General features: G+C 51.1%; 1 protein-coding gene across 2 annotated transcripts in view; it reads right to left on the reverse strand.

Moving 5' to 3' along the window:
- Positions 1-15,582, reverse strand: part of MAN1C1 (mannosidase alpha class 1C member 1) — a 136,953-nt gene that overhangs the window by 71,627 nt on the left and 49,744 nt on the right. For both annotated transcript variants that reach the window (XM_032390955.1, XM_032390965.1), the window contains exon 2: positions 12,800-12,896. In XM_032390955.1, the coding sequence (XP_032246846.1) occupies positions 12,800-12,896 (97 nt within the window). The remainder of the gene's footprint in view (positions 1-12,799; positions 12,897-15,582) is intronic.

The raw sequence follows: 15,582 nt of genomic DNA on the forward strand, positions 1-15,582 counted from the left end.
GAGTGGTAAGCAGGCTTTCGGGAACCCCCCGGCAAAGGACACAGAAGCAGGGCTGCATTATGACTTTTGTTGGCCCTACCTTCATAAAAAAATATATTTAAAAATGATCTTTTAGGGACGCCTGGGTGGTTCAGTCGGTTAAGCATCTGCCTTTGGCTCAGGTCATGATCTCGGGGTCCTGGGATCGAGTCCTGCTTCAGGCTCCTGGCTCCGCGGAGAGTCTGCTTCTCTCTCTCCTCCCCCCACCAGCTCGTATTCTCTCCAGTATCTCTCTCTCAAATAAATAAATAAAATCTTAAAAAAAAAAAAAAAAAGATCTTTTACAATTGCATTTGTATAAAAATGAATATAACCCAGGCTAGATTCATTATATTCATTTTTGTCTTCTGATTTTAAGAGAAATGAAAATTACAATACTTCTGTGAGCTGTAGGCACTGTGTCTAATGAAGAAGTCAGCCCTGTATGGGGGCATCTTGGGTGCTGGGTGCTGGATGCTGGGACCAGGCCTTTTCCCTCCAAACCTGCTTCCTCCCACCCCACCCACTGCCCCCACCTCTGTCTCAGCGCCCACGCTCTACCCAGCATGACCTCCTAGGCTTGGCCCGTGCTGTTGCCCCCCGTAACAGAGATTTCGTTGATGTTTGGCAAAATCTACCCCTCAGCAACTCTGGCACCCAAGAATCTGCCCCCTCCCATACGACTCCTCTAGGATGCACCAGCTTTGTGATCTGCCAGCAGTGAAATGTGGGGAACTTTATGAGAACTTTTCGAATAGTTTCAGGAACTTGCTGGGCAGCTCTCCTTGGGTACTGTCACCCTCTCCTACACCCGTGTAACTCAGGCATGGGTCCTTCCTGGCAGCACAGGCAGATGGCCTTGGTCTTCTCTCCAAGGAGCTCATGGCATCTTGCTCACTTTGCACCCTCTTCCCCACTCCATCCCCAGCTGGGAGGCTGGCACACAGTAGGTCCTCAATACAAAGTTGCAGAATTGAATTAAAACTTAAATAACCCCAACTCTGCATGTCCCCAACAGCATTATCAGTTACTTGCTGCAAAACAACATCCAGATGCATTTCTGGGCAACTGCTATTTCAGGAACAGTGTTATTTGGGGAGCCGAGCCATGCTGGCTGGGTACGGAGCAGGCCGAGGGCCTCTACCACGGTGGCTCCCTTCCTCCCTCTCCTAATCATTTGCTTGGCCATCGGCAGGATTGGACAACAGCAATTATCCCCACATGGTCTATTCCCAGAATTCAAAGTTATTGGGGGAGAAAATGCAATTGTGCTTTTATCCAGTCATTAAAAAAACAAAACAAAACAGGAGCTGTGGATTTCAAACTGCCTTTCAGATTTGATGAAAAGAAAAACAAACTTGAGTATTAGCCCTAAATTGTGCTGACAACACACTTCCGGGTCTCTTTGTCCTCCTCCCTGTTCCCTTCAGAAGTTTTCAACAATTCCTATTGATCCCTGCCTGGTTCTCATGCCTGGGGAGAGCATGTCTGTGGAGCAGGGAACTGATCTGCCAGCCTGAGAGGCCCCGGGAAGGGGAGGGTGAGGGTGAGGGGGAGAGTGACGTCCCTGCTCCCCCAGCCCAGAGGAGCGACCCTTGCTGGGTCCTCACCGGTGACCGTGATGTAGGAAAGACATTATTAGGGTTTGAAGCCGACGGCCAAGAAGGAATTCTTGAGATGTCTTTGGTGCAAAAAGGTGATTTTATTAAAGCACGGGGACAGGACCCGTGGGCAGGAAGAGCGGCATCGGCATCGGGGTCATGAGAAGTGGCCCATTATATGCTTTCAAGTTGGGAGGGGGTCAGGGATAGCGTTAAGTCTCTAAGGAATTTTGGAAGCAAGGTTTCCAGGACCTTGAGGGGGCTAGCTATTGTTGGGGAAAGGTCATTTATTACCGTCTAATAAAACCTGAGTCATGAGACCCTTCAGATGTATATCGGTGGGCCATATGCTTGGGGGGTGATTGCCAACACGTATCTTGGAGGGTTTAGAGATAAAGGAAGTTTCCAGAGGAATTCTTATACGTTAAAATAGACTTACAAGATCCTGGGGGGGGGGGGGGGGGGGGGGCGGTCAGGCTAAGATTGCCTTTTGACCTTAGCAAAGTATTAACACTGAGGCAGTTAAGTCCCTAGAGGAATGTCACCCGGCCTGTGGCAAGGACTTGTCAGTGGGCTGTAGGTAGTAAGGAAATTTAATAATTTTTCTTCTGCCTTTGTTTCCCACATCAACCAGTGCTGCACCTCCTCCCCCATCACTGAGCCCGCTGCCCGCTCGGCCACACCAGACCTTCATCAGCCGGTAGCCCAATCACCTACTATTTCAGGACCTAGAAGTCACAGGAGAGTCGGTATGCCAGACGCCCACACTGTATGATGGGGAAACGAGCTCAGAGAGAGAATGGGCCTTGCCCGGGTCACAGAGCAGATTGGTGGCTGAGAAGCAATTAGAAGCCAGGTCTCCTGGATGGGGAGAAAACACCGGGGAGCTACATTCAGGGGACCCCATTTTTAGGCTAGCACTGCTTGCGTACGGTCTCTTACCACACCCCCACCTGCTCCGGCCACACCTGACATCTTTTAGGCCTCGAGGGGCCATGGTCTCGTTCAACGTTTCAAGCCCATCGCTCCGAGAATGAATTAAAGAGTCCTCGGTGTGAGCACCTCACTGTACTCGTACCACCTTAGTTGAAACTACAAGTTCATGTATTTGTTTCCCCACTGGCCTGGGAGGTCTACCTGGCTGTCTGTCTGTCTTGCTTCCTGCTGCTTCCCTGTGTCGAGAACAGTGTCTGGCACACTACAGGCTATGAACAATCATAGACAGGTAAAGAAGTAGTCTCATATGATCCCAGTAACAATCCTATGAGATGTCAACCTCCCATTCCACAGAAGAGAAAACTGAGGCTCAGCAAAGAGCCCTGTCCATTGTGACTCCTGCCCATTGAGTTGGTAGAGTCAGGATTTGGAGAATCCAAGTCTTCTGACCCCAGGTCAACATTTTCTGTATTACGACCCCCTTCCTGGCATAATAACCGAACTAAAAAAGCTCCAGTTCGCACCATTTTGGACCTGTGTGTTACAGCTGTGGTGGGCTGGGGAGTAGAGAGGTCACCCCAATAGCACTGGAAGACAGCGTGGGGAGGGGGTAATGAAGGAAGACTTTGCTAATCGTTCCTTCTGCTACAAGGAGCACTTGAGGCAGGCAGCCAGCCTGGGAGCCCCAATTCACTCCTAGGTTGAGGCAGGAAGAACAGGGACCCTTCCAGACCAGGGCTCAGCAGGCAGTGCAGGGCAGCTCTGCTCCAGGGAGCACATGCCTGGGAAGTTTGGGCTTTGAACAAAGGGCGTGGCATCTTTTTTTTTAGGATTTTATTTATTGATTTGAGAGAGAGCATGAGCGGGGGGAAGCAGCAGAGGGAGAGGGAGAAGCAGACTCCCCGCTGAGCAGGGACCCCCCAACGTGGGGCTCCATCCCAGGACCCTGGGATCATGACCTGAGCCGAAGGTAGATGCTCAACCGACTGAGCCATCCAGGCGCCCCCGGTGCAGCATCTTGATTAAGAGGGAAATACTCAGTAGGAGGCGAAAATTAAGTATACTGACAACAAGAAGCATTGGCGAGGATAATGGAGTGACTAGAACTCTCACACATGGCTGGTGTGACTACTGATCCGTTTATCCACTTTGCAAAACCGGCAGCATCCAACTAAAGCTCAACATACTAATACGGTATGACCCAGCAATTCAAATCCTGGGTAGAGCCCAACATAAGTGACTGCTTGTTTCCACCAAAAAGCATGTACAAAAGCATTTATAACCCTCAAATACTCCTGATGGGAACGTAAAATGGTGTAGCCACTGTGCAAAACAGTCTGGCAGCTCCTCAGAAGTTTATACACAGACTTACCATGTGATCCGGCAAGTCTCCTCCTAGACAGATACCCAAGAGAAATGAAAACCCACGTCCACCCAAAAACGTGCACATGAATGTTCATAGCAGCATTATTCAGAATAGCCCAAAAATAAAAAATAAAAAGTAGACACAATCCAAATGTCCATCAACTGCTAAAAGGATAAATAAAATATGGTCTACTCACACGATGGGATATTATTTGGCAGTAGGGGAAATGAGGAGCCGGTGCATGCCACCGTGTGATGAACGGCGAAAAATGAGGCCCAGTGAAAGAAGTCAGTCACAAGAGACCAGATATCATATGATCCCTTTCATATGAAATGTCCAGAATAGGCAAATCTATGTAGGGAAAGAAAGTCGATTAGTGGTTGCCGAGGGATGGCAGGGGAGGGGGAGCTGGAGAGAGTGGTTGCTGATGGGTATGGGGTTTGCTTGCAGTTGCCATGAACTGGAAACAAAAATGTCCAACAACAGTAGAATGGTGGGTAAACTTGCAAAGGAGTGAACTACTGTTTATGATATAATTATGAGTGCAAAGCAGCAAACCATGAAAGAGTATAGACAGTCTGGTGTGAAATTTTAAAGCAGACAAAACTAATCTAAGACAACAGAAGTCAGAATAGCGGCGACTCTTGGGGGCCGCTGATTGGGAGGGGCCCGAGGGGACCTTATGGGGTACGGGAAGTGCTTCCTTGATCTGCAGTGTAGTTACGGGCTGTACCCGTATGTAAAACTCACTGGGATTGTGCCTTCTACTGTATGTAAGGTGTAAGTCCCATCTCAGTGTTTAAGAAGTAATTTAAAAAAAAGACAGAGGCTCAAGTGAAAAGACCAGGGCTCAAGTCCTGGCTGTCAGGCCTTTGTGAGAGTCCCTGTCCCTCGGCGTGCCTTGTTCTCCATCCTCCAGACATCGGACCAGATGGTTTCAAAGAATCCAACTGGCACTGACAGTCTGAGATTCTGCGAATTCACATACCTATTTGTCACTGAGTTTGTTGGGAAATTTGGCAAGTGCTTGCCATCAATGTGGTGTGAAGAAAAAGGGGGCTGGCTGGCTGCTGTGGGCTCAGCCTTGTTTCCAAGGAAGGCAAGGTCTTTGGAAAGTGGGTGGGAACACCCCGCCTCCGGGAGGGAATGTCACTTTCAATATGAATCATCTTAGGCATCCAGCAACTTGCTCTGGGAATAGATACCCTGACTCACTTCTCCCTGACAGGAACAAGACTTGCTACTAAAATTTCAGATTTCAAGAGAACCAGCACAGTCCAAATAGCCTCTCAGAGGCGGAAAAAAAAAAAAGAAGAAGAAGAAATCAGCCTAGTAACCAACCAGGAATCACAGAGGGGATGGGCGTCTTTGTACTGAAGACCGGAGGAGGCCCAAAGGAGGCCGCCGGCTCACATGGCTGCTGGCGCCAGGGCTGGGACGGGGACCCAAGGCTCCTGACCTCGAGTTTTCTTTTTACAACAACCTGCTACTATAGTTTTTAGAGAAATAAATTATGCTCTGTGCTGGTGGGAAGCTTTTTAAACAAAAAGGAAAAGAAAACAGCCAAGATGCATCTTAATTAGAAAGTGCTTGGGAAAAAAATCTTTGAGGGAGGAGGGTGCTGAGAGCACCATGCCATGAATGGTCTGCAGCATAAGAGAGCGAAAATCCGGCAGGCTACCTCAGAGGTGAGCGTTCTGCTCCGATAACTACCCAGTGGGACCTGAGGGACTTTCTGGTCTTTAGGAGGTGGCGGCGAAATCACGATGTGTCGTTCAAGGCCACATGGAGACGCCCCCCCCCCACGGGACCGCAGCATCTGACCGGCAGCTGCCAGTTCTGCCTGTCCTTCATGTGTGGGGTTAATATTTTCATCCCATTACCCTCCTTGTGCTAAAAAGCCCATCTGCCAGTGACCAGCGCTTCTAATCCATTTCCTCTGCACTTTGACAGGCCCCAGCCTCCGGATGGAGCAGCCACGGCTCCCAAAACATGTGACTCCCCGGAAGGTTTGCTCGCTGCCCTTACGCCTGACCCGTTCTATGCAAGGAATTGCAACATCACCACTTCCGACGCAGATGACAGCCCTTTCTCAAAACAAACTCAAAGCCTGGGTCAGGAATGTGCACCAGAACCTGCTAAGATCAGTGAGCAACATGGCCTGACAATGATTTTCAAAGAACTATGGATGGATACTGGGTGTTTTTGCTTTTCAGAAAAAAAAAAAAAAACCAAACTCATAAAAGCGGATATGGTATTTTCAGCCAGATAAGTCAACGTGTTCTGCTACCCAATAGCAGGGGAGGGGGGAGGGGGACCGGGAAGGGTGTACATGCATGCCAGGCAGGTACTGGGGCGACGTAACCCTGCCCCCACCTTCACAGGTGAGTAAACTGAGGTTCAGAGAATTTTGTGACTTGCCCAGTTTCATTCAGCTGGTAAGTGCTGAGGATTTGGATCCAGGACTACCTCTAACGTCAAAATGCTGCCTCCCAGAAACGAGCTCAGAGATCCGTGGAAACAACATGGAGTTCTGTGGAAAACTGCAGAAGCAGGTGGTTTTCGCAAACGGTCTCTCTGGCGAAGTGTGCAGTTCCCTAGGCAGCCATGCTGGTAGAGTAACTCTCACCCCCACAGAAAGATCCAGTGAGACTGGGGTGTATGTGTAGGAGACTGTGAGCATTTTGCAGAAGGCACTACTAAGTCACACGCCAAAAAGCAATTGTAAAAGTGACATCTTGGGACCTGGATTTATTCCCTCTTCAACATCATATTTGCTCCATTTACAAGGCAAAGATGATTTTTCTCTCTGCCAAGGCTGAACATTCCCAGCCTGTGATCTGAAAATCATGCTGTGTTCATTTTGCCTCTTAACTCACCCAAGGCCATAAATCATCCCTGGAAACGGGGATTTGGTTGGCAGTTCTATCGGGGACTCACAAGGCAGAGGCGGAATCCAATTTGGGGCTCTCATGGTCGTCCTGAGCCGGCTAGGCGACGCGAGCATCTCCATGCTCCACAGAGAAGACCCCCGAGCAGCAGATCTGCTGACTGAGCAGGACCCTTGCTCTTACGGGGTTAATCTGCTGATTCTAAATGCACTTTGTGACAGAGGAGGAGGTCAAGGTGGCTGAAGAGAATGAGAGGAAGAGAGCAAAGCAGGATCCAGCCCTTCCCAGCCAAACCTAGGACAAAGGGCTAAGGGAAAACAGGGCAGGCAGAGACTGCAGCGGGCAATTCATTCATTCCAAAATATTTATTGAGAGCCCACTACGTGTTATGTGACAGGCACTGTTTCTTTCCTTGGAATATAATTATTTTCCCAAGTATTTTTTTAACAAAAAGAATAATAATGGCAGCAGCTTACCGTTAACAAGTATACATGGACGGGAACGTGCAGGCAGGTGCTGCACGTGAACTTTATCTAATCTCCACAACTGCTGGGTGAAGGAGGTATTATCCTCATTGTACAGATGGAGAAAATGAGGTGCAGAGAGATTAGGAAACTTGCCTACAGTCACATGACTCGGAAGTGGCAGAGCCAGGATTCAAACTCAGGCAGGCATGGTTCTCAAAGCCATACTACCCTCGACTCATTGTGCTGACGGCCAAAGGCATGCTTTGCAATCCTGTGTTTTTGGGTTATTGGGCTATGCTGGGAGAAAAGAGGAACATCTGAACCTTTTTTCCAAGCCCTGAATACTCAGCTGATGTCCGCTAACTAGTGATGTGTGGAGATGGGTGGCTGCAGACCCTGGCCATGAAGTGCGTGTCCTCCCCAGCTCCCATCAGGGCAGGGGAGTAGAAGATGCAGCCTCACCAACCCTGAGACCATCCCTCTGCCTTGTTCCCTTCTCTGTGGCCACCGTATGTGGTCACTGGGGGACAGGGCAGCACAGTGGCTTATGGACTGGGTTTTGGAGTTTGACAGCCTTGCAATCAAGTCTCTGCCTGATAACTGTGTGACTAAACAAGTCCTAAAACTCGCCTAGCCTCAGTGTCCTCATCTGTGAAATGGGGATAAAATGGGTGATATATTCCTTACAAGGGCTGTGAGTAGGACACAAGAGAATGTAGCTACAGTGGCTGGTGTGATGCATGTGCAGGAAGCAGGTGGGCTCTTTGCCCCCAAATCATACACCTCCTGATAGTCTGCTCCTACTAAAGCTCTGCAAATTTCTAGTTCCTGGTGGTGATCTGGCCATGACCATAGGCCTGCATTTCAACAATCTGGCCTTGGTCAGTTTAGCTAATCTCAGAGTGGGTGGTGCAAAGAGCAGGGGGCTGGGACTCAGGCCACCAGAGTCCAAGTCCCCAGTCCTGTAATTAATGTGCTGTGTCACCTTGGGCAAGTCCCCTCCCCTCTCTGACCTTGGTTCTCCCCTCCCCCACCCCGCCCTGCCCGACTCAGATGAAGGAGTGGGACTTGCCTTCAAAGGGCCTCTCTGGTGGCACCCTCCCAGGACTCTGTGCCCATGCTGACTTTCCCTCCTGCTAAGAGAAGATGAAGTTAGCATGGCTCACTCTGGCTTCTTGGTGAGGATTAATGCTCGTTAAGTGCTTCAGGGCTGGAAGCTGACACCAGTGCAAGGTGTCACTTACCACCTGCCCGGAAACTCTTATCCTGGCAGGAGGCTGATTTATTCCATGGCCTTGAACCTTAACCTTCCGCTGCCTAAAAATTCCTCTGTAAGCTGCTTAAATGAGAGAGTGAACAGGACACTGCCTGCCGGTGGGCTGCCCACCCACGAGCTCTGCCATGGGCACTCCAGGGCTGGGGAAACAGGGCAGGAGGGATCAGGGCTTGGAAAGCCCTGGAGCCCTCCGGCGGGTCCCCAGGTCCAGGGGTCTTGGACACGCTCCAGTCAACATGGGCGAGGCCCACACTGTCCTAAGAGCCTTACGTCATCCTCATAGCAGCTGACTTTAAGAATGCCAGACGTGAATATGTGAATATGAGTGCTTCTCATGTCTTAACTCATGTAGTTCTCCAAACAGTCCTGTGAGCAGGCAGTATTGTGGTCCCAACTTTACAGCTGGGACCCCGAGGCCCCGAAAGGTTAGGAAACTTGCCCAGGTTCACACAGCTAAGAAGTGGCCCAGCAGCATGCAAATGCAAGCCATCTGGCCCCTAAGTCCATGCTCCTCGGCCGGCTTATTTACTGTCCTCCCAAGTCCCAGCAGCAGCCCTTCCTACAGGTAAGGAAGCTGGCCTTTGTGTACCGAGCCACTGTGCTTTGTGGTATTGCCGGCTGCGTCACGGCTGTCTCCTCTCCTCCCCCCGCCGCCGCCCCTGAATGCGTTCTTCAAGTGGCAGACTTGCCCCTGGGACTTACTAGTGATCAGAACGCTGCCATCGAGTGCCCGCTCTGGGCCTGGCTCCAGGCGAGGCCTTTGTTCACCTCCAGTCTGTCACCACGGGCCCCGCCCCACCCCGCAGTCTGAGGCCACACAGCTACTAAGTGGCAACACAGAGGTTCTCCTCAGGCCTGCTTAGATCCAAAGTCCACACTCTGCCCACCACCTGGCTGGACGCTAACAGGGACATTTGAGCGACGTCTCAGAGGAAGGGGGACGAGGCAGGTATCTGCCATGGCCTGGGCCACAAGGCAAGGAGCAGGCTGTGGCCTTGCTCACAGCCCTGGGCTCTTGGGAACATTTTCTGACAGGGTCTGCTGAGCCAGAGGTTACGAAAAAGGAAGGCACTTTGACTCTGAATCGTTAAGGATACAAAAACTGGCTTGAGATACACCTCACTCGGCAGTCTTGCTCCCAGAGTGAGAACGGATTCAAGAAGGGGTGCATGGGCAGCTGGGAAGGGAATTCAATTTGGTGAAATGCTGCACAGGAGACCAGGCTCGGCACCTGATGTTCTCACTGCAAAGCCAGGCACCAGTATGAACTTGTGGCTCTCCCCCATATGCAGCCCTCTGGGCCCTACAGGCCCAGGCAGAAGGTTGCAAAAGCCCATGTCCAAACAGCTCAGCCAGGTGGGGCAGGGGGGGGCACTGATGTCACCTGGCTTTCCCAGCAGGGCTCAGTTTACAGTGAAGTCACTGAGGATGGCAGCGGCCAGAGCCCAGCCATATGCCACCTAGCAGCCCACATGAGTCTGGAAAAAGAAGGGGGAGGGTGTCAAGCAGCTTAACTCAGGCCAGTTCACCTCCTTCTATCTTCGGGAATAGTCTGGCTTTGAAGGCCCTCATGGATCCACCCCAAACTAGAACCTCCTCCTCTGGGTGCATTCCCATAAGCCTCTATCTCATAAGACACATTTGTAGGTAACCACGGTCATAGCCACTACCTATTAAGCAGGTTCTGTGTGTCAGGCAGGCCCTAGGCTGGGGGTCTGATGTTTTAAATTAGTACCACTGTGCAGAAAAACTCAGGCTCCCAGAGAAATGACTTGCCTAAGGTCACACAGCTGGGAAGTGGTACATAAGCATTTGTTGAGTGAAAGAGAAAACCGAGACCAGCTCTCCCTGCCCAGTTCCCCGGGTCCCTGCACATCCTCCCTTCCCAGGGGCCAGCTGCCCACTGCGACCTCTTTCCTGGCTGCAGAGGAAAGACGCTGTCTCACTGCCGGGACTGTTGCAGGCACTGGATGATGGGCACCCAAGGGAGTAGCTGCTCTGGGAGACAGACACCCAGGGGACCTCAGGACTTCCCATGGGCTCACCTGGGCAACTGCTGACTGCATGTATTATGCTGTAAATCATAAATCACTCACACATGCTTGGCCCTCTGCGTGTTCATACGTACTCTCACAGCAGTCCAGTATGAAGGACAAATGAGCAGGCGGCCATCGAGGTTAAGTGACTCAGACTTGGCCACACAGATAGCTCAGGACAGAGTGAGGACTTGCACCCAGGTCTTCTGCCTCAAGGTCCAAGTTTCTTTCCATCATTCTAGCTGCCCACTTTCTCCATCAGGTCTGGTGATTGCAAAGGGATTGAAGAGTTGAGATGCAAAGGACAGCCCCGAGGAATTTTACACAATGGGACTTGGCTTAGCCCAATCCTACTTACAGTGCTCCCTACGGTGCTCCCTCTGTCCCCGTGGATGGTCTGAGCAACAGCTATGCCCATGCTGTGCAGTTTCATAAATCAGCTCCCCCGACTTCCACCAATTCCCTGAATATTTGCAAACTGTTAGAAGGAGGGGGAAGCCTCTGTGGTTCCATCCCGGATTTACACTAGTAGCCAAAGCTCCAAAGACTGCGGTGAGACCCACACTGGCCCCCTTTCCCCAGGTCTGATGAGGGACGTTGGGGAACGTCTGTGTTCCAAGACAGAGAAGACAGTCAGGCTCCTGGACAGAAATCCACACATTTCATATTTGAGGTTAAAGAAACATCTGTCTTCCTCTCTTCTGACTCAGGAGTCCTCCCTAGGAATCTATCCTAAGACAACATTTTATACACAAAGATGACAACTGCTGAATTATTTTTAATAACAAAAAATTGGAAACTTTTGTCCAACATTAGCAGGATGGTTAAATGAATTATGGCACATCCATGCAATAATTGCAACCATTAAAAACATTCTTTATGACAAAATTTGAGTAAGTTAGGGAAACACTTATGATATAACATTAAGCCAGAGAGAGAGAAAGAGAGAAAGGACATAAAATTATATATCGAGGGGAAAAAAGCAGAGAAGACTGGAAGGAAATGAACAAGATTCAACAGAGGCTGCATCTATGTGGCAGAATGAGTTATTTTTTGTCTGTTTTCCACTTTTTGATATTTTTTCTTTTCCCCTATGTTCCTATGATAATCAGAAAAATGAAAGAAGCTACCCAAATTCTCTCTCTCATACACACACACACAGACACACACACACACCCCCAAGGGGGAGTGAGTTATCTGAACATCCAGAAAGGATGTGATGCTGACTGGTTAGAGGGAGGAAGGCAGGTCCCGTGTCCCTCTTCCCATAACAGAAGCACTTCCCACAAGACCATACATGTGGGGGCCATCCCTTTAAATCTGCCTTGAAGATTTTCCTGGGACTTTTCATCTGGTTTGGTTCTTTGGTTCTGGACCTCAGGAGCCTGTGTCTCTAAGGAGTGAGGAACATAGCGGGTGAATTTCTGTCTCCAGCCCCGGACAGCTCCTGTCTCTCAAGGAGGAAGGAAGCCAGGCCGCCTCCGGCATCTTTTCTGGAGAAAGGCCTGCAGAGAGGAGAGCTGGCGACTTGGGAGGGTGTTAAATTTGGAATGTGAGGCCGTGCCCACAATAAGGCATTCTGCAGACTCTCCAGCTGAGAGAGGCTTTCGAGTTAGGAGAACCCGTGGCTGGAAAGGGAAGAGACACGAGCAAGTGAGGCGGCAGGTCACACCGGAGCTGCAGACACGTGGCAGCACCCGTGCCGCTCCCTGATGAGCGACAGTGCTGTCCGTCCACCAGCTGAGCATGCAAGACGCACCCACAGGACCCTAAAGACGGCGCACACACCCACCTCATCAGAAACGTGTTCCGTTTCTCCACGAACTCACCCGAGATCGTCTAAGAGCTATGCTTGGGGGAGTGGATTTAAACCCAGTCCTCTGTGTCCTTCAGAACTCCAAACCTGCTCCTTGGAAACAGGTCTCCGTTCCTCACCATCCCCAGTCACACGTCCAAGTGTGTTTGCTCTAAAACACAGATGCTAAGTGCATACAAAGAGTGTAAAGTGAGAGGGAAGCGTGTTGGCTTCCCCAAATCTAGAAGGCTCAGAAGCCTCAACAGCCCAGAAGGAACTCAGACTCGGGAGCCCCCCGGGTATGGGGAAATAGGGACACAACTCAGCGGCCGGGGGGCGGGGGGGGGGGAGAGCCAAAACTGAATTCCACTCAGCCACCAGAGGGGCAGCAGGTCTCCCCAACACCAACTCACCAAACATGTTGCCCTCATAGCCGTCTTTTGTGAGTGGCCGGAGCTCGTTTTTCCCCATTGCATAAAGCTTGTAGCTCCGCCAGGCGAACTGCATCATCTGCAAGAGAAAGCAGGAAACAGAACCTGAGCATGGCAATTCCCAACCACGTGCACTGGCCACCTGGCTTTGCCCTCTGCAACAGGACTGGAAACCACATTTAAAAAATAGTCTTCCAAACTGAGGGAGACGACTTCCTCTCACATAGTTCTATTCATGGTGACGACCCCACGAGCCCAGAGTCTAACCACAGAGGCCTGAGAGAAGACACAGAAAGCACTAAATATATTCTAGCCATCCTTCAGTGCCAAAGTGAAAAGCCACCTCTTCCATGAAGCCTTCCTGCTTTGCTCTGGCCTAAAGTGGTCTTCTAAAAGGAAGGAAACACCTCACTGAATGATGCCTGGTATAATCTAATAAAGGAATCCCCTGGGCTAGGGATTATTGGCTCCGTTCTGCAGATGAGGAGACGAGGCAGAGACATGAGGTAATCTGTCCAAGGTTACCCAGAGTCCGTGAGAGTGTTGGGAACTGAACCCATGCCCTGTGGCTCCGAAACCTTAAGTCTGTCCCCAAAACCTCTGTTCTGTCCCATAAAGTCACCACAAGTCTCTCCAAACTTTTCCGACACTTGGCTTGACCTACCCTGGCCATCCCAGCTTCCCTAGCACCCCATCTGCTCACTTACCAGTTTTTGTTTCCCACGCTATGAACCATAAGCTCCTCAAAGCCAGAAACTATGCCTGCCTCGGTTTCCCCCACAGCATCCAGCACAGGGCTTGGCACATGTAGGCAGCAATGAGTATTTATCAACTTTGCGCATCAGTCCGTGCACGAGTGCTTACTACATACACTAAGGCAACTATGTCAGTCCCTAGGGAACATCACGCAGGCACCTTGGTCCCCCAATTGCACTTAGCCTGGAGGCCAGAGGAATGCAAGCTGACACGTGAGCTCAGCCCTGCTCCCCCGGCCCCCGGGCTCACCTCTCTAGGGTGCTGCCTTGTCGCCTCTGCCTGGCAGGCTTTTTGGGTGACAGCAGGGCAGGCAGCTGAGGCACAGCTGGGGGCCCGGTGCCCGGGGAGGCAGCTGGTGTCGTGCAAAGAACTCAGGCTTCGCGGCCAGAGCCGTCTGTGTTCTCATCTCACCTCTGCTTTGACCTTGGCAAGTGATTAAATGTCTCTGAGCCTCAGTGGACTTCTCTTTGAAATGGGAATAATAGGGGCTGTTTTGCTGAAAGGTTTAGCTCCCAGTCCTGAAAGGTTTACATGAAAGAAAGTAGCTGGAAACGCTCAGTTTCTGAACTGCCACAGCACGTGATTGAAAAGCACTAGTCCTCTGCCCTCCTCAGCCTCTAAAATCCCCGTCTGGTCCCCCAAGCCACAGCCACCACCCTTCCTTCCATCCATCCTTGGGTTCTCAAACTTTGCGGGCATCAGAATCACCTGGAGAGCTTACTGAATCAGACTGTCAGCCCCATCCTTGAATTTCTGATTCAGCAGGTCTGGGGTGGGCCCAAGAACATGCCTTTCTAACGAGTTCCCACATGATGCTGCTGGTCCACAGGCCACCCCTGAGAACCACGGATCTGGTACACGTGTTTATTTCTATTTCCCACCTCATCTCCAGACACTGTCTGGCACTCTTCTACTTTTCTCCTTCTATCTCCTGGCCTGCCTTCCATGCCTTTTCCCCCTCCTTCTGAACATCTCCACCCTCATCCTCCATGTTCTGCCGTTCCAGGCGCCAAGGCTTAGGAGCAGTCTCTTCCAGGCACATCTGGACCGTAACTTCTGCTGTGCTTGCCGCTGCGGCCCAAATACACAGGCCAGGAGGGCAGGTGTGACAAATCTACGGCCCACGCCCCCCATGAAATGGCGGAGTGATCCAGCAGCACCTCTCCACTTCACAGATGTTCAAACTGAGGCTCAGACGTGGAAGTGATCAGGACAGCACAGCCCGCAGGGCTGGAACCAGGCTCTTTCAACTCCCAGGCCGGCTGACCCTACCCTCATGCTCGGCCTGATATGTGGCTTCCCATGTGACACACATGCAAATGTCATGGTAACACATGCCAAGCACTTGGCACGGGCTTTGAGTCCTGGTTCCTTTCCTCTGTTATTTTCTACTTATCCTGAATTGGCAGTAACAGAAACTAATTGCCGGGTATGAGTGCTTAAGGGAGACTGGCCTCCTCCCTCAGTCTCTCTTATCTGGAGGCTCCCTCAGTTAAGTCAATGTGAGTTGAGGGGGGGGGGGGAGAACAGCAGGAGGCTGGTAAAACATAAATGACAGCAGGAAAGCAGCAGGAGAGGTCTGGAGGGGGGACAACGGCACCCTCCCCTCCAAACCCCTCCTGCTTAAGAGAAAGAGAGAGAGAAGTGGGTGTATCCGAGTAATTAGGAGAATCGTAGGTATCTACATGTTCCCAGAGGAGCTCCCACTGCAGGGACGTAGAGACGTTTGGAACGGGGCCCGTTACCTCCGTCATCCACATCAGTGGAGGGGAACGAAGGCACCAATAATCCCTCTGCCACCTGGGACTGGATTCAGAAGGCAGCCAGAGCAGCTCTCAAACCGCCCCCTCCCCTCCATGGACACACTCGTGTCTCCTATCTCGGGTCACAAGTGGCTCAACCTGGGCACTGGATGAGCAGGGGACAGGAAAAGACCCCCAGCCAGGCAGTCCTTACTTCTCTTCCTAAAGCACCGTAAGCAAGCACCGACCCGGTGTCCTGTCCTGTGT

The sequence above is a fragment of the Phoca vitulina genome, unplaced genomic scaffold (genome assembly GCF_004348235.1).
Source record: "Phoca vitulina isolate PV1807 unplaced genomic scaffold, GSC_HSeal_1.0 scaffold2, whole genome shotgun sequence".
Classification (NCBI taxonomy): Eukaryota; Metazoa; Chordata; class Mammalia; order Carnivora; family Phocidae; genus Phoca; species Phoca vitulina.